The following is a 22,943-nucleotide window of genomic DNA, read 5'->3' on the forward strand; positions in this document are numbered from 1 at the left end:
GTGGGGCTCTCTGGCCGTAGCCAGCGGCCCATCTTGCCCCAGAACTCAACGCCTGGGCGCAGAGGCTTTTCGGGGTCAAAGACCCAGTTCCGCCATTCGGCCGCCTGCTGGCCCGGGCTAATGCCGTAGCGGGCCAGTATTTCGGGCTTGAGGAGGTCGTAATTAGCGGCCTCCTCCTCAGGGAGGTCATAATAGGCCGCAGCTGGTCCCTTCAGGTATGGCGCCAAGATGGACGCCCACTTTCGGACCGCTGCCACTCGCTCCGGGTGGCCGCCCTCTCAAACATGCCCAGGTAGGCATCGACGTCCTCGAAGGGCCCATCGGTACCATAGGAGGAGGCGGCTGCCTGGGGTCTGGTCTCGCCCGCCTGGGCTTCCACTAACCTGGCCTTCGTGGCCTCCAGCTCCCGGGTGGTAGCGGCTTGCGCTTGCTGCAGGGCCTGGAGCTGGGCGTTCATTCCCTGCAGCACGGTGTTCAGGTCCTGTCCCTCCGTCATTCCGGGATCTCTATCCTGCCGACTACGCCACTTGTAAAGGACCGAGGAGACAGTAGCAAGGGTTGGGGTTTTCCGGCCCCGTATATTGTACACACAACAAAAACGGTCAAAATTACAAACAAACAGTTCATATGCGCGACGCCGACTCCTGGCGTCTGCGCCATTTTATTGGGGAGGAGCCGGAAGTGGAGGAATGTCGGGAAGGACCGCAAGGGAGGATGGGAAGGATGACGTCAGGGCAAGATGGCGGAGGAAGGGCGGAAGTATCGCACTGCGGTCAATCCAGGCCTATGGTGCAGGAAGGTCTTTCTTTCTATGAGGAAGCAGAGGGAGAAAGTTAATACCCCGCCATTCCCTGGCGGCGAGTGGTTTCCCAGGTGCTATCGAATCAATCCATGCCTCCTACTCAAGTGCGTGACAATATATATATATATATATACACACACATACATATACTAGCCGTCCCCCATGGCTTTACACACGTAGATGTGAAAAAGGACAGTGAGGAGGTCTCCGTCCAGCTCCCCACTCCTGACGTCATGGTTCCTCCTCTCCTTGGCCAACAGCCTCTATCTCGGATTAGCATGATTCGCCCCTGCAAGCGAACTATGATTCTTGGCCTGATGAGAGAAGTCTCAAAATCAACTGGAATGTTGAAGCAAATAATAGAAAAAAACCTGATCAAAATCCGTTAAGTAGTTCTCTCATGAAAAGCAGACAGACTTTGGATTATATATCCATCCATCCATCCATCCATCCATTATCCAACCCGCTGTATCCTAACTAAAGGATCACAGGGGTCTGCTGGAGCCAGTCCCAGCCAACACAGGGTGCAAGGCTGTTTATGTATTTATTTATTTATTTATTTGTTTATTTATTTATTTATTTAAAGAACTTCTGTAAAAAGCCAAAGTTTCATTTTTCTCAGTTTTACCAAAATGAAGAGATTAATCAGTGAGATAATTCTCAGACACATGTTTCATGTAGTAGCCTTCACCTTAGAAGGTGCTGCACAATGTGAAGAGTCATCTCATTCCTTGTCAAAGGTACTACATACTGTACATCAAAGCAGGGTGAACTGATTACACATTTGTTGTGGTTACTGTGGTCAAGCAGTTACAGAACTTTAATTCTTTGATGCTTCAGGCAAGTGTGGATGGTAAGGCAAAGGGACAGATTTTCATGTCCACCTGCTTGTAAGTCTTACTTCTCTGACTGTTGGAGGGCAGACACAGTTAAGCTAATCCCACTCTTTCACTCTTATCTTCCTTCTGTTTAGGCAGCAAGACCAAAATTTCAACTTTATCTCCATGGAGCAAAAGCGAAACCTTAGTGAAAAGGTAAAGGTGTCTTTGAATCTTGTGCTTGATTTTACACCATAGTTGTGGTCAGAAGTACACGAGGTTGAACAGGGATGCTCTTTTGAAGTCCTTGAGACAAAAGACTCTTCTTGACTACAAACTTCTGCCGAGAGACGGGGTGGCACATTGAATAAGGGAATCAAAAGGCTGAAAATTCACGGCTGAGAATAAATGCTAGCAGTTCCCTGAGGTGATTTGTCTCAGTGCTTCTCTTTCTACAGATGTTAGAGACCCGTTTTTTTTTTTTCCCCGTAAAGACCTGAGGTTCTTTGGTAGTACTTTGATATCCAGCTCGCATTCAATATGTGAAATAGAAGAGTCACTCTGTGACTTGGAGCACATTGCTGTCTTTGAAGTCTGATCCAATTTTTGCTGCTCACCATTTGATGTTGAAAGGATGAAATGAAGAAAATGTACAGTTTTTGCCAGTAACTCTGCTGAGCATATGTAAGATTAAAAAAGCAAAATCCTTTGGAGGATGTACTTAGAAATGTTAAGCAGATTAATACTTTCCTATAGCTCTTTTATTCAAAGATAAAATTAAGCATGAGAGAAAGTCGGCATATACTGTTTTTTTTCTTGTCCTGACAATTAAAGCAAGTCTGCTCCTGTGTGCGTCTCCTAAGGTGAGAAGAGAAAACCTCACGCAGAAAAGCACGAGATGCCATGACTAGTGGAGTTACTTAATCAATGTGATGACGGATTAAACATTTGGTGAGATACTAACATGTGCACAGGCATCCATTGTAAATGACGAAACTATTGATTTATAAATCAATAAATTATTACATATAATATAGAAAACTGATTATATATCCATCCATTATCCGGCCTGCTATATACTAACTACAGGGTCACGGGGGTCTGCTGCTGCCAATCCCAGCCAACACAGGGTGCAAGGCAGGAAACAAACCTCGGGCAGGGCGCCAGTCCACCCAGCTGATTATATATAATATAGAAATTCTTAATGTAATTTTTTTCATTTTAATTGTAATTGCTTTTGACATAATTGCCAATTCTGCATTTGCTCAGAGTGTGGGCCCTGTGGAAGACTAGTAACAGTCCAGAGCAACTTCCTGCCTTGCACCCAGTGCTGCTGGGATAGGCTTCTGCTTCCCAAGATACTGAACCAGAAACCCTGACAACCTGTAAGAAGGGTCTGGATGAGATATTGGGACAGCTTAGCTATCAGCTAAACAAGGGAGCTTGATGGACTAAATATTCTGCTCTCGTTTGCCAGATTTTGTAACTTCCAAGACCTTGGACAGGATAAGAGGGTTAGAAAATGGATAGAAAGATATTCATACTATTAATTCATATACTATAGACCACCGGGGCGCGTACCGCCACCCTAACCCAACACACACGAGTTTGCCACACAACACACGTTTTATTTGCAGTAAGGGAACACTTTTCTCTCGCTCCCCACAGCACAGTATAGTTCAAAGTGCCAATATATAGCACAGTCCTATCCCTTTCCTTCCACTCCTCTCCCGGCAAGCTTCTTCCATCTCCTCCCAACTCTGGCTCCCCGAATGGAGTGTGGCGGCTCCTTTTATTACGCTCCTGGGAGTGCTCCATGTGGTTCATCAGGATTACCTGGAATCACTCCCAGCTGTGGTGGAAGTCCACTGTAGGGCTCTGCAGCTCCCCCTGGAGACCCTCATGGAATCCAACAGGGCTGCACCAAGCTCCAGCTCCCAGCATGCCTTGCGGGAATCCATGGTGACGCAGCCACCCAGGTGGGCTGCCTTCTAGCGTCCTAGGGGAGGTAGTGCTTCAGTGATGCTCTCTCCCCTGGTCCTTCCATTCTATTGGTGTCTCAGCTGGGTAATGGCTGAGGCTGCCCGTCACAAAGCATACACAATTTTTTGAAAGCTTTTTATTGTTCCTGCTAATGTAATATGTGTATCTATTCACAACATGTCGTATTATTATTATGAATTAAGCTTTTTCATATGTTCATATAATTTCTAGTAACAGAATATCTTAAGCTTCAAAAGCAAAATGGATATTCAGGTACCGATTGTTTCATTCATTGTTTAGATGTTTATTTAAAGAATTGAATAAAATTTAATTTGGACATGTCTTAAAATAAATCATATGTTTTGTTGTATTTAAATTTTAAGTAAAAATTGTCCATACGCGGACACATTTGTTGGTCCCCTTACAGCTCATTGAAAACGTGCTGTATGCCTCGTGGAAAGTGATGAAATAAAGAGCAATTGTCTCCTATGTACCTGCATGCCTTTGATACGTCATCAACTAAAGCAAAGCAAGCCTGACAAAACACCAAGTATCGCTTATTTCTACAAAGATACTCTAAAATGGCCTGGACACATTTATTAGAACTGCCAGAAAAGATCCTAAATAACTGCCGTTGAGTGATTTTTCAAATCAGCCGTTTTCTTGAATTCGTATCACACACGTCTCCGACAGTATAATCAGTCATTCGGTCAATTTAAATGGAGTAAACTCGTCACTCTGCTATTTGGTGTCATCGTGCGTCCCACACTGAACATGGACCAGAGAAAGCAAAGGAGGGAGCTATCCAAGAATATCAGAAAGAAAACGGTAGACAAGCATATTAAAGGTAAAGGCTAGAAGACCACCATCTCCAAGCAGCTTGATGCTCCTATGACAGCAGTTGCAAATACTATTAAGATGTTAAGGTCCATGGGAATGTAGCCAACCTCCCTGGATGTGGCTGGAAGAGGAAAATCAACCCCAGAATGGGCAGAAGGACAGTGAGAAAGGTAAACAAAAAGCCAAGGACGACTTTAAGAGATAATGAACTCCAAGGTCAGGGTCCATCATGTCTGATCACACCATCCATTGCTTTTTGAGTAACAGTGGGCTCAATGGAAGAAGACCCAAGAAAGGAAAACTTAAAAAAAGCCATACTGGAATTTGCTAAAATGCATATTGACAAGCTACAGTACTTCTGGGTGAATGTCCTTTGAGACAAAACTGGAGCTTTTTGGCAAGTCACATCAGCTGTATCTCCATAGACAGAAAAATGAAGCGTTCAAGAAACAGATACCATTCCTGCTGTGAAACATAGAGGAGGCCTGCTTATGTTCTGAGGCTGCTTTGCTGTGTCTGGCATGGGTGCCATGAGTCTGTACAGAGAACAATGAAATCTCAAGGACTATCAAGACATTCTGGAGCAAAACGTACTGCCCAGTGTCAGTGTGCTCTGTCTCAGTAACAGGCCATGGATCCTCCAACAGGATAAAAAGCCAAAACACACAGCTAAGAGCACTCAAGAATGGCTAAGAACAAAATATTAGAGTATTCTGAAGTGGCCTTCTGCAAGCCCTGATTTGAATCTTATTGAACATCTATAGAAAGAACTGAAACATGCAGTCTGGAGAAGACCCCTTCAAACCTGACAGCGCTGGAGCAGTTTGCTGAGAAAGAGTAGGCCAAACGACCTGTGGACAGGAGCCGACGTCTCACTGAGACCTCCAAGAATCGCCTCTTTGCAGTGCTTTTGCAACCAAATATTAGTTTGAGGGTCCCATCAGTTTTGTCCATGCCATTTTCATTTGTGTTATCATGTGAAATATTTTGTTGAATTGGAATAAACAATGATTGGTGTCAATTACTTTTGTCGGTTTGAAGTCTCAATTGTTCATCTTTTTTCCTGGAGGGGTACCAACAAATTTGTCCACGACTTTTATTTTACGTATCAAGGCAATTTACTTGAACGGTGTACCTTAGTTATCAAATTAGGCAAACTGCATTCTTTTGTATACATCTTTCCATATGTATGTGTATGTTTATTTATAAAAGCGTTGTAACAAAAGGCGCTATATGGGCGCCTGACCCGACACAGATGTACATGGAGGCATGTGTAAAATCACTAAATTGATTTTATTTTTTCTTCAGCTGGGGGGCACGTCTTCCCCATGTCCCCAGCCACAACACAGTCCCAAGTGCACAAAGCACCACAACACAATACAATACTCTCCTTAGGCACCACCACTTCTCCTTCGTCCTCCTCCTCCCGACTCAGGCTCTTGAGTGGTGGTCGCTGGCTCCTTTTATCAGGTATCCAGAAGTGCTCCTGGTGCTTCATTGGCGACACCTGGCTGCACTTCCAGGTGTGGTGAAACAACTGCCCAGAAGGGCCCAGCAGCACCCCTTGGCGGTGCCTGCAGAACTTAACAGGGCTGCACCAAACTCCAACCCCCATGAAGCCCCGCGGGAGTCCGAGGCACCGCTGCAACCCAGGGAGGCTGCCATCTAGCGTCCAGGGGGAGGTATTGGGTCTCCCATCCTTGCTCCCTCAGAACATACAGTGGTGTGAAAAACTATTTACCCCCTTCCTGATTTCTTATTCTTTTGCATGTTTGTCACACAAAATGTTTTTGATCATCAAACACATTTAACCATTAGTCAAATATAACACAAGTAAACACAAAATGCAGTTTTAAATGATGGTTTTTATTATTTAGGGAGAAAAAAAAATCCAAACCTACATGGCCCTGTGTGAAAAACTAATTGCCCCCTGAACCTAATAACTTGTTGGGCCACCCTTAGCAGCAATAACTGCAATCAAGCGTTTGCGATAACTTGCAATGAGTCTTTTACAGCGCTCTGGAGGAATTTTGCCCCACTCATCTTTGCAGAATTGTTGTAATTCAGCTTTATTTGAGGGTTTTCTAGCATGAAGCGCCTTTTTAAGGTCATGCCATAGCATCTCAATTGGATTCAGGTTAGGACTTTGACTAGGCCACTCCAAAGTCTTCATTTTGTTTTTCTTCAGCCATTCAGAGGTGGATTTGCTGGTGTGTTTTGGGTCATTGTCCTGTTGCAACACCCAAGATCACTTCAGCTTGAGTTGACGAACAGATGGCCGGACATTCTCCTTCAGGATTTTTTGGTAGACAGTAGAATTCATGGTTCCATCTATCACAGCAAGCCTTCCACGTCCTGAAGTAGCAAAACAACCCCAGACCATCACACTACCACCACCATATTTTACTGTTGGTATGATGTTCATTTTCTGAAATGCTGTGTTCCTTTTACGCCAGATGTAACGGGACATTTGCCTTCCAGAAAGTTCAACTTTTGTCTCATCAGTCCACAAGGTATTTTCCCAAAAGTCTTGGCAATCATTGAGATGTTTCTTAGCAAAATTGAGACAAGCCCTAATGTTCTTTTGCTTAACAGTGGTTTGCGTCTTGGAAATCTGCCATGCAGGCCATTTTTGCCCAGTCTCTTTCTTATGGTGGAGTCGTCAACACTGACCTTAATTGAGGCAAGTGAGGCCTGCAGTTCTTTAGACGTTGTCCTGGGGTCTTCTGTGACCTCTCGGATGAGTCGTCTCTGCGCTCTTGTGGTAATTTTGGTCGGCCGGCCACTCCTGGGAAGGTTCACCACTGTTCCATGTTTTTGCCATTTGTGGATAATGGCTCTCACTGAGGTTCGCTGGAGTCCCAAAGCTTTAGAAATGGCTTTATAACCTTTACCAGACTGATAGATCTCAATTACTTCTGTTCTCATTTGTTCCTGAATTTCTTTGGATCTTGGCATGATGTCTAGCTTTTGAGGTGCTTTTGGTCTACTTCTCTGTGTCAGGCAGCTCCTATTTAAGTGATTTCTTGATTGAAACAGGCGTGGCAGTAATCAGGCCTGGGGTTGGCTACGGAAATTGAACTCAGGTGTGATACACCACAGTTAGGTTATTTTTTAACAAGGGGGCAATTACTTTTTCACACAGGGCCATGTAGGTTTGGATTTTTTCTCCTAAATAATAAAACCATCATTTAAAAACTGCATTTTGTGTTTACTTGTGTTATATTTGACTAATGGTTAAATGTGTTTGATGATCAGAAACATTTTGTGTGACAAACATGCAAAAGAATAAGAAATCAGGAAGGGGACAAATAGTTTTTCACACCACTGTATGCTGCAGGGACGTCCCAGCCGGGCATGGGCCCTGGCCGCCTGCCTCAGTTTGTATACTTGGGACTAAAATATTGGGCCAAAGAAATGCTTAGTATGTACCACTGACTCAGTCTGTGACCCTAAATATGGTCATTTCACCTGTCATCTAGACATACTAAACAGATGTGCAGGGCATATCTAATCAGTATGCTGCGGTATATGGACAAGAGTGTCGACAAAATGCACGCATATCTTATATACATTTGTTTCTAGGCAGTGTGTATACAAAAATATGTATTTAATAGGTGGGTTTAGAGTTACCATTAAACTAACAACATTTATTTCTATAGCATGTTTTCATACAAATAATGTAGCTCAAAGTGCTTTACAAGATGAAGAAAAAAAAAGAAAAATCTAAAAATAAGATTAGGCAATACTAAGTAACAAAGAATAAAGTAAGGCCAGCAGGGAATAAAAAACAAACAATAAAAAAAAAAACTCCAGAGGCCCGGAGAAAAAAAAAAAAAATCTGCAGGGGTCCCAAGGCCACAAGACCACCCAACAGATACGTCTTGGAAATGTGGGGAAGAAAATCGAAGCAGCCAAAGTTAAACATGCATAGCCCACAAAAGTGGAAAAACTGGGCAAACCTAAAAGCTTACCTTCTATGTGCTGTACATTTGTGATACATTAAATATGTTTTCATTTGAATTCACTTTGTTTTTACCTGTTACTCATGCACTTGACTCAGTATATTTTAAAGTTGCCTCATGACTTACAAATTAAAAATCCAGCTTTCCCTTTTATTAATTAATGTACTTTTTAATTTATTTCATATATCAAAACTATATCTATCTATCTAAATATATTAAAGGCATACTCTCTGAAGAATATGTATATGATACAGATTCTTACTCATGATCCTCACCACCCTCTTTGTCTGCAGGATTTAGTTTCATCCTGTTTTATAATTAGAAGGTAAATCTTTCTAGTTAATAAATGCCTCATCCCTTTTCTCATTCTGCCACATCAGTAATTTGTTTCACCCCAATTTATACCCTCCAGTGAAAAATCAATAGAATGTCCTGAATATTGAATTGGATTAGAAGTCTTGCCATCTCTTCCCCTACTTTCTTTTCTGAATTTTAACGTAAACAGGTCAGGTTGAACACACGCGGGTTCAAATGGTGTAGCACACGTTAACTGCTCCACTTTGGATTAGCTGGTTTTTTGCACCTTGTCATCACTTCTGATTAAGGAAGAAAAAAGAGCAGACAAAGACTGCAACTCCCAAACAGGCGCTGAAGAAAAATCGGTGTATTGATTGAATAGACTTTGATACAGTATGAGCTATGATAGCCATAAACATCATCTGAAATAGCTGGGGCAATACATCAAATTAAATTAAACAGGAGATTCAAAGAATTTCTGCAGTTATTTACGTCTGATTAAGGAACTGGTTGGAGTTAAAACTGGCAGCCTGATGTAGGGTAATTAAGGCATTAAGTCATAAACTTCTATTTATATTATGTTTTAGCTTTTTAAATATCTATGTACAGTTGTATTTTATTTTAAAAATTTAATAACAATATCTGTATCTGTAATATGTATAATTAATTTTTCACTATAAATCAAACAGTATAGCAAGCACAGTGCTGGGAGAATTTTTTTACTCCTTTGATCTTCGCTATAATTGCACATGTTTGACACTGAATGTTTTCAGGTGTTGAACCCAAATTTAATATTAGATAAAGGTTATCTGAGTGAACAAAGAATGCAGTTTTACTTTTGTCCTTTGTTGAAGTTATCAGCACCACCTGGCACTACCTAAAGATGTTATTCCCTCACATACACTTAAAAACTGGTTACTCCTTCTTTAGCTACAATGACTACAGCCAAATGCTTCCTGTAATTCAACATCAGCCTTCCATTGTGCTCTGAAGGAATTTTAGCCAACTCTACTTCAGAAGTACTTTAATTCAGACATTAGTAGATTTTTAATCATGGACGTTCATTTCAGGATCTACCAAAGCATCTCAGTTGTGTTTAGGTCTAAGGTTGGAATTGCACAGCTTGATCACTTTAAATTTAGTTTCTTTTTATCGCTGTAATCTGGACTTGATTTTGTGTTTTGGATCTTTGTCTTGATGTATGACTCAGGTATACTTTAGTATCAGCCATGGACTGATGACCTAATATTATCTATAAGAATATTCTGATACAAATATATAAATATAGCAGATCATCAGCCTTGACACAGACAGACACGGACTCCAGATGTCGAAAAGCACACACGTTTTATTCCTGGGCACACAACACAAGTACTCAGCCCAATACAGCTCACAGTCCTTTAGACTTCCTTTTCTTCTGCCACCTCTGCACCTCCCGTCACAAGCTCTATCCTCTTCCACATGACTCCGGTTCTCTGAATGGAGTGAGGTGGCCCCTTTTATGACACACACAGATGTGCTCCAGGTGCTCCCTGATGATCTTCCGGCAGCATTTCTTGGTGTGGTGGAAGTTCTGCCCTTGCACCCGGAAATACTCCAGGCGTATCTGGTTCCTGTAACAGCAGCACTTCCTGGTATGGTGAAAGTGCCACAGTCCATGGCTCAGGAACCATCCAGGTGCCCCCTAGCAGCGGCCATGGAACCCCACAGGGATGAACTTCCCAGCTCTGTATCCGTGGCCCTGATGGAATCCAGGGAGGCTGCAAGTAATGGAAAAGAAAAGGAAACATTTTGAAAATAACGCAACATGATTGTCAATGTAATGAATACATTGTTTTGTCACTGTTATCTATATATATCTGTATCTATATATATATATATATCTATATCTAGATATCTCTATATCTATATCTATATATATATATATATATTTATATATATATATATGTATATGCACTACATCGAGCCAGCGTGCTATTGTAGTTTCGCCTGCTTGCCTCAATAAGTCACCCTCCCCTCGCTCTTACTTTTTTACAATTAATCTAATGAATACACTGAGTATGGCTTCACCAAAACAATCATTGTTGGCGAGTAAAGTATCCATTATTCATAAAGCTGCAATTGGTGCTCTGTCTTTCTGCGTTAACCGCATATTTTTCATACGTCTCTAACCAAGGGAATGCGAAGGTAAATGACTCAGGAAGTGCACGTACATACAACTTCCCGTGTAGGTAGAAGGCTGAAATTTGGCAGGCTTATTCCTTACAGCTTACTTACAAAACTTAAGCAGGTTTCATTTTGAAATTCTACACATAACGGTCATAATGGTCGATAACGGTGGACAACATCCGCCATGTTGAACTTTCTTATTCATGGCCCCATCTTCACGAAATTTGGTAGGCGGCTTCCCTGCGCTAACCGAAACCAATGTACATACTTATTTTGGTGGGATGACGCCACTGTCGGCCGTCATATTGAACTTTCCAACGTCACTAATTCTCCAACTTCCCGTGTAGGTAGAAGGCTGAAATTTGGCAGGCTTATTCCTTACAGCTTACTTACAAAAGTTAAGCAGGTTTCATTTTGAAATTCTACGCGTAACGGTCATAACGGTCAACAACGTAGGTAGAAGGGTGAAATTTGGTACTTATTTCGGTGGTATGATGCCACTGTCGCCCGCCATATTGAACTTTTCAACAGTCTTTGTTACTTATGGGCCTATCTTCAAGAAATTTGGTACGTGGGTTCCCAACGCTAACTGAGTCCTACTTACGTACATATTTACGTCCATAGCCTGCAGCTTGGTCACCGTGTGAGGCGGTGTTGGGTTCCCCATCCCAACGCCTCTCACGTTGTTGGCTGCCTGCCTATATAAGGCCGTCCGTCACTCCGGTCTCTACATTCCCTTCCTTGCTTCGCCACGGGACTCACGTCTCCCTGCTGATAACTACAGCCTTTTTATTTAATCCACGGCTTCTCCGCTGTTTTATTGTTCGTTTATTACGATTATAGTTATTGTTTAGGTATTTTAGACTTAGTTTACATTGTTCAGGTACCCATTTCCTTTATCATTCCAACCGTACCCGCATTAACATGTCCATCGAGGTGATCACCATCGATCAAAGAACTGTCACTTACCAAGTGGTTTCCATGCCCGGAGATGAAGGTGTACCACTGTGGAATGACCAGCAAATGTCTGTTAACATAAACATGCTCCACTTTCCACTATAACTCATCTCCTTGTGAGCAAAGCCCTGATGTTTTTGGAGGGAAAAAAAAAATCCAGATGAGAGTGTAGGAAATGGATTTTTAAAGACATATTGCAAGGCTGAAAGAGAGAAGCTCCTCAATTAGTTCATTATAGTTTTCCACCTTTGTATTCTCAAGAAAATTGTGGCACAAGAATGTCATGTCTTCTTTTACCCTTTGCTTACCTTTAACCTGGACAAGACAATGGCTATGTCAGCCTAACATTGCACATTTCTGCTCTTCTTAGAGATCAGCTCCACATTCACTACAATTATGCCTCAGTGGACAAGCTTGCCCTACTGGGCCTGGAAACCTTCGTATCTAATTGGATGTGAGGTTTCCTGACAGAAAGACCCCCGTCAATCCATGTCAAAAACAGTACATCAAACACCATCCTGCTGAGCACTGGTGCCCCACATGGCTGTGCCTTGAATCCACTAATTTTCACCCCGATGACCCATGACTGTTGTGCCAGGTACAGCATGAACCACATTGTTAAGTTCATGGATAGCACAACAGTGATAGGACTCATCAGTAATGATGACAAGGTGGCTTGTTTGAGAGGTCAAACAACTTGTGGATTGGTGTAAAAATAACAACCTGACCCTGAATGGTGATAAAACAAAGCAGACTACTGTCAATTTCAGAAAAAGCCATGCCACCCACCATCCCTTTTATATCAATGGCTCTCCTGAGGAGTCAGTCAGGAGCACAAAGTTCCTGGGAGTGGTGATAACAAATAATCTCTCTTGGACTCAACACACCTCCTCCTTAGTCAAGAGAGGACAGAAGCAACTGCACTTCCCGGGGCACATGAGGAGAGCTTAACCTCCCCCAGTCCCACCCTTATCTCTCTTTTCAGAGGCAGCATAGAGAATGTATTGACTATCTGCATCTTTGTCTGGTATGGGGACTGTGCTGCCTCAGACCTGATCTTCCTGCAGAGAGTGGTGAAAGCACCTGCGAAAATCATTGAGACATGTCTTCCTCCATCAGGGTAACTCAAAAGCTGCCTAAGCAGGGCCACCAACGTTATCAGAAACCACACTCACCCAGGGCCGTCTTAACAGCATTATAGGCCCCTGGGCAAAGCAGTGCACTGGGGCTCCTACCTACACAACCACTCGCAGGAATACAAATGTAAATGGTCGATAAAATTAAACATACGAGGTGTGATCAAAAAGTACGGTGAATGTTAATGCAGAGCACCATCCAAGAGCCAAACAATTCAGTGCAGGTTCTGACAGGTCCATCCTAGAGCCAAGTTTGTGCCAAGTTTCACCTTGTTTGATACTGTCAGTCGTTTGTGAGCCACTGTTGAGTTCAAGTGTGTTTTTCAAGTTTGTTGTTAATAATGAATTTCGAGCAATGCATTAACATGAAATTTTGTTTCAAACTGCAAAAAGCTCAGAAAACCCATCAGATGTTAAAATCGGTTTATGGCGACACTGCACCGGCAGTTAAGACTGTTTACAAGTGGTTTGATTGATTTTGTAATGGATCTGACTCGGTTGAAGACGAGAATAGATCAGGACATCCTTCAACATCAGTAACCAAGGAAAATGTTGAAACGGTTTCATTCTTCATCATCGCAACACTCCTCATCACACATCCCTTCTAGTACAACAATTTCTGTCGAATAAAAACATTATGCTGTGTCTGCATCCATCTTATTCACCGGATCTGGCACCGTGCGACTTCTGGCTGTTCCCTAAATTGAAAATGACCGTAAAAGGCAAACGATTTCAATCCATTGAGGACATCCAGGCAGCCACGACAGCCCAACTAAAGAGACTCTCGTCAGAAAACTTCACAAAGTGGCAGGAGCGTTGGGAGAAGTGCATTCGAAGTGGAGGGGAGTTTTTTGAGGGTGACTAGTAGTTGTAAATTTTTTACTGCAATAAACGTTTCGTTTTGAAAACATTCACCATATTTTTGATCACACCTCGTATATTTGTTGTATTGGTACTTCCAACAAAATCAGTGTTTAAACATTATTAAAACATGCTGTATAGCAGTGGTTCTCACCCTGTGGGGCGGGCCGTGAAGATGTGAATAAAAGAAAATGAATCAAAAATATGAAAAAAACATCTATTGAAACCAAAACAAATTAACTTAAACTACATTCTGATACTAGAACAATAAATATAGAGTTAGGTAAATGTCAATTAAAGTTAAGTAGGTACAGTGAACCCTCATTTATCACGGTTAATGCGTTACAGACTCTACCGTGATAAATGAATTTTCGCGAAGTAGGATTCTTTATTTATAAATCTAATATTTTTGCAGTTAGAGTATAGAAAACCTGTTTACGACCTTCTAAATACGTTTTTTAACATTATTAGAGCCTTATAGACATGAAATAACACCCTTTAGTCACCATTACACTTGTATTACCCAATATATTAGACAAAATAAGAGAAAATAAGACATATTAGACGTTACAAATATCATATTATTACTAGGCTCACCTGCCTTTTAAGGCGACCGACATTTATCCTCAATTTGTGTGCGCTCCATGTGTACATCAGGCATGTAAGTGTAGGGAATGAGAACATCAAAGTGCCCATTCATAACATCTCCCGAAAACGTACGTTTTTTTATCCCCTCGAGTGCCTGTCCAAAGTCGTACAATGTCAACCCGAATCTGTACCGCTAAAGATGGAGTTTCTTACACTAAATAAGCTATAGATGAGAATAAGCAAGCACCATCTCCCCTGATATTTACTACGCGGTGAGGTACTTCTACTCCATCAACATTAATTATTTCCAGAGATATAATTTTGTCTATTTTTCCAGCGCATCGCGCACAAAAGCAAGGGAACGATGACAGCACCAGAACTCTGCTCACATCGCGTCGCTTCATAATGCAAGCCGCAAGTAGTAAGCCTGTGATAAGCGGAATACCGCTACGCTTTGCACTCACGGGACGGTAGGACAATCCCAACCGCTTTTATATAGTAGATTATTGTACTGTACATTTAATTACATACACACACACACACAGTTCTTACACACAACCACTAACCTATGAAGGCACGACCTCAGTAGGAGAGTCTTCAGGTGGTGCAGTATCTTCAGCAGGTGCGTCGTTGTCTTCTTCCGTTGAAGGAGTACTAGGAGTAGGCAGTAGGTGTCTGGGTGCACGGCTGAAGAACATCTTGATAGGCAGTTGCTGGCGCTGTCTTTTCATATGCGTTGAGGAGGCTTTTGTAGGGTATTGCCATCTTTGATCATATCCAAGAGTTTCATCTTCTCCTGGATAGTAAGCATCTTCCTCCGGCGCATAGTTTTATTGTCAGAAGGCTTAGAAAAAGCAGCACGTTTAGGAGCCATCGTGGAGCTTAGATAAAAGTTCTCAGAAAGTGCATGCGTAGTGACGTAAACATGTATGAGAAAAAATTGCGATAGAGCGAAGCCGTTAAAGTCGAAGCGTGAAATAGCAAGAGATCACTGTATAATAAAATATGCATCTACATTTCAAAAAAATGTTAGGGGGGCGTGATTAAAACTGTTATGAAAACTCGGGTCATAAATACTTAAAGGTTGAGAAACGCTGCTGTATAGCAAAGATTAATCAACACTATAACATGAGCCTTGAAAAACACAAACATTTCAACATATAAATGATACTTAATTGATAAGCCATGTAGACAAAGATGGCAACGTATAAAATTACTACAAATTATTTATTATTAATCAAGTGTTCAACACAAACATTTGCAAAATTTCTTTGCAGAGAGTTGAGTTGAAGTGACGTTAACGTATACGCTTTCATGTTATGTAGTGCGTTAGATCCATACACATACGGTCGCGTGAGGTTGCAGAGGTGACTGTGATACTAAATCAGAGGCGAATGCCAATGTCCACTTGTAACACAATAACAAATATTTATAGTTTAGTATAGTATAGTACTTATTTATTGACGACCAATCATAACATTCATAGATTAGCGTGTGGTGCCCAGGCAACTGCCCAGCGTGCCCATGCGATAAGACAGCCCTGCATTCAGCCCCACAATGGACTGTTTGCCCCTGTGCTCTCTGACTGAAGTATTCGGCACAGAACTGCAGATTTCATAAATGGCCAGCAACCCATTCTAGCCTTAAATAATCTTGGGACTGTTGATAGAGTATAATATGCTGGTGACTCTCTGCTGTGCAATCTTGTTATTCTTGTTGTCCATTCTTGCACATAATTAGGCCAGGTCATGCAATTTCACTCTGCTGTGTACTGCTGTGTGTGGTTTTGAATGAAGTTAACCTTGAACCTTGGTAAAACTGCCTGCAGACAGAGTGGTGCCCAGCTTGTTGCCACCAGGTGGTATAAATGGAGTTAAAGGTTTGATTGGAAGTTTAAGTGATTTGCGCAGTAGTAAGCAGTTCTGCCATGCATGGCTGTGTTTGAATTCTGGCTCTTTTCACCATCTTTGCGGACTTTCCATCTTGTTAGTTTATAAACACGAGTTTCTCTTCCTACATTGCAAAAAATGTGTAGTTTAGGTCAACTCTAAGTTGACAGAGTGAACGTGAATGGCTGAATGAATGGCATACCATTACAAAAAAATGGGCAGAATTATTGCATGCATTTATTCATTTAGTTGTGAACATTTGTTCTTGTTTTAGTAATGTGTTTAACGCATAGTTGGTCTTTAATTTGTCTTTTTAATTAACAAAATTTCATTTTAAAGGTGTCCTTTGACTGCCGCAATGGGCAGGTCAAAGAGAGAGGCAAAAAGAATAAAGGAACGGAAGAGAGCAAGATGGCCAGTTACTCAATAATTGATTGCCGAGAGCCTCCCAGCAAACAAGGTAAGCCCCGTCTGGAAACAATGGATATAGGATTGCTATGTTTAAAAGATAGTTTTAGATATATCTGGCATTAATAAACATTTTCCTGGCCCTTGGAGAATATTTGCACCAGATGCTTTACAACCATCTATTTGCTTTGTTCCAAGAACCATAAAGTCGCAGGCCCTTTAAAGGCCATACCGAAGCTGAGCGTGGCACCGGGGCTTCAGAATAAATTCTTTAACATGAATGTCAACTTCTCAATTCCTGATCACTGTTTTAATAGACACACATATAGTAATAAAACTGATATGCAAAGTATACAAGCCCTGATTTGTTGAACATATGTTTAGTTTCTGTTTTGCCCGAGGCAGTGAATTTCATTACTGCTGAGTGCGGAAGTCACATGTGAACTGATGATTAACATGAATATAAGCAAACACACTGGCAGCCAACACTGTTTACACCATCAAGGTGAAAGATCAAAGAATTCCAAGTGTTTGTGCTTTTAAAATAAAGGCATGAATGAGTGAATTATCTGAATTTGGTCATTCATGGTAATACGGTAAGAGTTATGCAGTAAGTGCCATATTGAAGGCTTTTGGTTTTCTTTCAAAATGTTTCTCCTTTCCTCTGTTGGGTATGAATGCTGATTTATCGCCGTTCTTTTCTGAGCCTTTATCCTATGGCCCGCCTCCAGGTTTGTTCATTCATTATGGTATTATTTAATGGATGGTTTCATTTATTTATGTGTTTATTTAACAGAAGCATGGGGATTGGAGCAAACAATACAAAAAAGAATTTTTGAGATGATTATATTAACATTTATTCAATGTGATCCAATTTATTTGAAATCTGTGAAAGAAAAGGTTATATCACAGCAGGCATTGCTGCCAACCTCGAAAAGCACTTGTGTTGACCTTGCATTTTGACCACCATGTCTGTGAATTTCCTCATGAAATTGATTAATATATTGAAACGTACTGTACACTCACCGGCCACTTTATTAGGTACTGTAATTCTTCATGGCATTGATTCAACAAGGTGCTTTGAACATTCCTGAGGAATGCAGTTGCTGCAGATTTGTCAGCTACACCTCTATGATGTGAATCTCCCATTCCACCACATCCTAAAGGTGTTCTACTGGATTGAGATCTGGTGACTGTGGGGGCCATCTGAGGTCAGTGAACTCCTTGTCATGTTCAGGAAACCAGTTTGAGATGATCTGAGCTTTGTGACATGGCGTGTTATCCTGCTGGAAGTAGACATCAGAAGATGGGCACACTGCAGTCATAAAGGGATGGGCATGGTCAGCAACAATACTCAGGTAGACTGTGACATTTAAACGATGCTCAGTTGGTAATAAGAGGCCTGACCTGAAGTGTCTTAAGAAAATTTCCTCCACACCATTACACCACCACCCCTTGCCTCAACCTTTGATACAAAGCAGGATGGATCCCTGCTTTTATGTTGTTGATGCCAAATTCTGACCCTACCATCCTAATGTCACTGCAGAACTTGAGACTCATCAGACCAGGCAATGTTTTTCCAATCTTCTATTGTCCAATTTTGCTGAGCCCATGCGATTTGTAGCCTCAGTTGCCTGTTCTTAGCTGACAGGAGTGGCACCCGGTGTGGTCTCATGCTGCAGTAGCCCACCTGCTTCAAGGTTAGACATGTTGTGTTTTCAGAGTTGCTCGTCTACATACCTAGGTTGTAACAAGTGGTTATTTTAATTACTGTTGCCTTTTTATCAGCTCAAACCAGTCTGGTCATTCTCCTGTGACCTCTGGCATCAACAAGACATTTGACACTGCCGCTCACTGGATATTCTTTCTTTTTCGGACCATTCTCTGTAAACCCTAGCAATGGCTGTATGTGAAAATTCCAGTGGACCAGCAGCACCAACAACAATACCATGTTCAAAGTCACTTCAATCACCTTTCTTCCCCATTCTGAAGTTCAGTTTGAAATTCAGCAGGTTGTCTTGACAACATCTAGTTGCCTAAATGCATTGAATTGCTGCCGCATGATTGGCTGATTAGATATTTGCATTAGCAAGCGGTTGAGCAGTTGTTCCCTCCAGAAAACTGCTAAATATCAGCTAGAATCTCTGCATGTCTCCTAATATGGCAGCCTGGAAGAAGGGACACCATATCCACCTCAGCCTGGCAAAGATGTATCTTCTGGTTATCCAAGCTTTTCCATTTATCTCTTACTAGCGGCCACCACGTGAGTATGTAACCTGGAGATGGTGAGATATGGCCATCTGTCCTTCACTGACCATTTTGCAGTGTTCTCGTAGTCTTGCAGATTCACTCCATACAACATCTGCAGGTTTTAACCATATCTGACATAATATGCAGCACAACACCTGGTCTAAGCATTGGTCGTGTCATGTCTGGACTACTGCAGCTCTCTACTGCCAGGACTGGCTTCACGTGTCATTAAACCGCTGCAGAGGATTCAAAATGCAGCATCATGTCTGGTGTTCAACCAGCCAAAGGTGGGCACATGTCACTCCTCTTATCAGACCACTGCATTGGATTCCTGCAGAGATGCGTATTAAGTTCAGATCCTTGCTGTTTGCCTACAGAGTAGTCGGTGATTCTCGCCCACTCAGGTCTGCTTGGGAACAGATTCTGGTGATGCCATTGGTACTATACATGGTATCAAATCTCAGTCCAGACTCACTTCATGTGTATCTTCTAGCTGGTGGAATGAGCTGTCCCACCTCCATTCACAAATCTAACTTTACTAATGTGTTTAAGAAACTTTTAAAGATGCTCTTGTTCTGTGAATTTCTGTCTGACATTAATTAGCTGTTAAACTTTCTAGGTTACAAAATTCTAGCTCGCTGACATTTTTTTCTAAAATGATTAAATTTGTACCCTTGTCCTGTCACACTTGTTCCCATACAGTCCCCCAGACTGAAGTTTATGATGATGTTGATCTCTTTCATGAGTTACTTTGGGCAAAAACATCTACTAAGCAAATAAATGTAAATGACCTGAATTTCATATATCAACCACACTACCGAGTAACACGTTCCACATATCTTTTGTTCTGTCTGTGAAGAAATACAAAATACAACGTTTGTGCAAAATTAACCATTAACTAACTTCCATCTGTGCTCCACGTTTTTGTCAAGGAGCTCATTTTAACATAACAGATGTTGTTCACTTTTATCAAAAAAAAAAAAACAAAACCCTTTCATCATGCCACCTTTTAATCTCTGCTTGTTTAATACTGTAGTTCTTTGTTTTGGATCTTGCATGCTGCATCTAAAATATACAGTGGATTCAGGAGGCATTCAGACCCTTTAACTTTCAACACACCTTACTGTGTTGCAGATTTAATTTTTAATGGATAAATTTGACATTTTTGCCCAACATATTTTCAACAAGGTTTATACATAACTTGCTGTGTAAGCCTGTGCTGTAAAAAGCCCGGGCTCGTAGAAACTATTGAAATCGTCAGAAAAAAAATTGAAATGCAGCTTCGGCGGTTTCGTTTTGCAGATGTGTTCACCCCCCTTGTCTATCAGCTGCTAAGCGAGTTTCACTCTCGTTTGTCTTTCCTCTGTGGTTTCACTTTGGTGACAGAGTCGTATTCTTTCAGCTTCATACTTTAGCCTCGTACTTCTTTCTTCTTCCGACTCGTTAACTTGGGGCTCTTTGATCTTCATGCTGTAGCCTCGCACTTCCGGGCCGGACACACAGACACACACTTCCATGCGTAGATATTTATATATAAGATGCATTAAATTTCATCTGCTTCTGGTCATCTTTGTATAAATAAATGTAAAGTTTTACATCTAGGAATCAGAAATGTTAGCTTTGCATATACAACAGGAGGTCTGAAACTTGAAGGTAAACCTTATACAGCTACAATACACCTTATTTCTTGTTTAATGTCCTTCACCGAGTGCAGGTACTGAGCACTGTGAAAAATTCTCAGTTAAAAAACAAATACGGTTTATCCATCTATCCATCCATTACCCAACTCGCTATATCCTATGTCACAAATCACACAATGAGACATATCAAGGTTTGGGGCAGCCACCTGTATAATGTGGTGTCCTGGCTGCAAATCGTCTTTTTTAAATGGTAGCACTGTTATGCTCAAAACCGAGTCCAATACAGAACTGAGGGAAAAGGGAAAAGGGGCAGGCTTTTAAAGGGGAAGACAGGAAGTGAGGTCATAAAGATCGGGCACGTGGTCTTCAATCATTGGATCACACCCGGACGTGACATCAGAGGGGCCGGAGCTGGTAAGGTCTACTTCCATTGGCTCGGTCCCAGAAGTGACGTCAAGAGAGCCAGGTGGAATCTCCCGGGGATGGTCTACAGGAAAGGGAGAAAGAGTCGGTGCACTCTGCCACATCCCGGCATGCCTCAGAACTGCCTTCACTCAAGCCCTTTAGCTGCCTACCATGTACATGTGTGTGACACCTAACACAGGGTGATTGCTAAATACAGAACTAGAACACATATAAATGCAGATTTGTTAAACCACACATAGAACAAAGTAAAACTGTTCAAACATAAATGGAAAACAACATCTGTCGATTTATTAATTGATGAACTGTGGCCAGTTGACAATGGTGGAGATTAAAACTGTAAAAGATAAAGTCAAAGACAAAGCCACAGTCCTTGGCCAACTGGCCACCTAAATGCTCCTGGATTTTCCATAGTGGAGTCCGTGCTGACCGTCCAATTAAATAACAGTATCTTTCCATCTAATGATTCCAATGCTCCGTTATCTGAGATAACTTTTCCATACACAGGAGAGCAGCCTGGCAGTAGAACAGTGGCACCGAGTACTTACATTTCTGTACAAATAACAAAAAAACAAAGATGCCTTATGCACAGCTAATCAGCAGCTCTAATCAGGGTATGCCAGACTAAAGTAGTGAGTCCTTAAGCCTGGATTTTAAAGCCGAGACTGAAGGTGCATCTATTATATTAGCAGGCTGATCATTCCACAGCTATGGGGCCCTGTAACTTCTTTGCTGGATTTCAAGATGAGAAAGACTTGGGAATCATAGTGGACTCATCACTATCAATAAAGATAATAGGATGTTAGGTTATATGTCATGCTATGCTGATGTTGTATTAACACACTAGTGAGGCCTCACCTGGTGTACTTTGGTTTTGGTCTCCATATTACAAAGAAGATATAGCAGTGCTAGAGAAAGTCTAGAAAAGAGCAACTAAGCTGATTCAGGACTCTGAGGTATTCACTATGAAGGGAGATTAAAGGAGCTGAATGTTTCAGTTAGAGCAAACAGAGATTAAGAGGGGGGCACGATTGAAGAGTTTGAAATTATAAAAGAAAGGAGTCCTGTAGATCTCTGCTGTTCATAAATTCTGCAACAAGGACACTGTGGCACGGTTAGAACCTTGTTAAGGGCAGATTTTGCCTTGAATGTTAAAAAGTTTTTCTTCATGTAAAGAACCATAGACTCGTGGAGTAAATGAACAAATAGTATAGAAAGTAAGACTTTAGACGCCTTCTAATCTATTTTAGAGAATCTAGATGAATCGGATGGATGAGCTTATTAGTTAGAATGGTCTGTTCTCATCACAATTTTGGTAATGTTCCAGTGTTATAATATTTACATGAGTTTCTGTTTCCAGGGTTGAGTATTCGATGCATGTTAAAATCTTATATATAAACATCTACGTTTGGAAGTGTGTGTTTGTCTCTCTCTGTCCGGCCTGGAAGTGCGAGGCTACAGCATGAAGCTCAAAGAGCCAGCAAGGCGGCACCAAGTTAACAAGTCAGAAGTAAGAGGCTACAGCATGAAGCTGAGAGAAAGTGACTCCGTCACCATAGTAAGACTGCCAACAAAAGACAAACTAGCTAAGCCACCAATACACAGGCAAGGTGAGTACATTGGCAAAACAAAACCTCTGAGGAGAGAGAAACTCGCTTAGCTGCTGATAGACAATGGAGGTGAGCATGTTGGCAAAACAAAACCGCCCACTTTGCATTTCAATTTTTTTTCTGATGATTTCAATAGTTTCTAGGAGCCCGGGCTTTTTACAGCACAGCCTTACACAGCTAGTGATATATAATACTCTCCTTTTTTGGTTGTACTGTATAACAAAATAATATGTTCGTATATCTTCATTTTGTGTGTTTTTATTTTTGTCTTCACCTAATGCTGCTCACCTCTCCGATTTTTCCATGG

The 22,943-nt window shown here is 41.6% G+C and overlaps 1 protein-coding gene across 1 annotated transcript in view; it reads left to right on the forward strand.

Annotated features, from left to right (window-relative positions):
* The window catches only part of myo3b (myosin IIIB), a 524,448-nt gene that overhangs the window by 372,310 nt on the left and 129,195 nt on the right, over positions 1-22,943 (forward strand). The window contains exons 25-26 of the mRNA XM_039757595.1: positions 1,776-1,836; positions 16,645-16,765. Coding sequence (XP_039613529.1) covers positions 1,776-1,836; positions 16,645-16,765 — 182 coding nt within the window. The remainder of the gene's footprint in view (positions 1-1,775; positions 1,837-16,644; positions 16,766-22,943) is intronic.

This window comes from Polypterus senegalus, chromosome 6 (assembly GCF_016835505.1).
Source record: "Polypterus senegalus isolate Bchr_013 chromosome 6, ASM1683550v1, whole genome shotgun sequence".
Classification (NCBI taxonomy): domain Eukaryota; kingdom Metazoa; phylum Chordata; class Cladistia; order Polypteriformes; family Polypteridae; genus Polypterus; species Polypterus senegalus.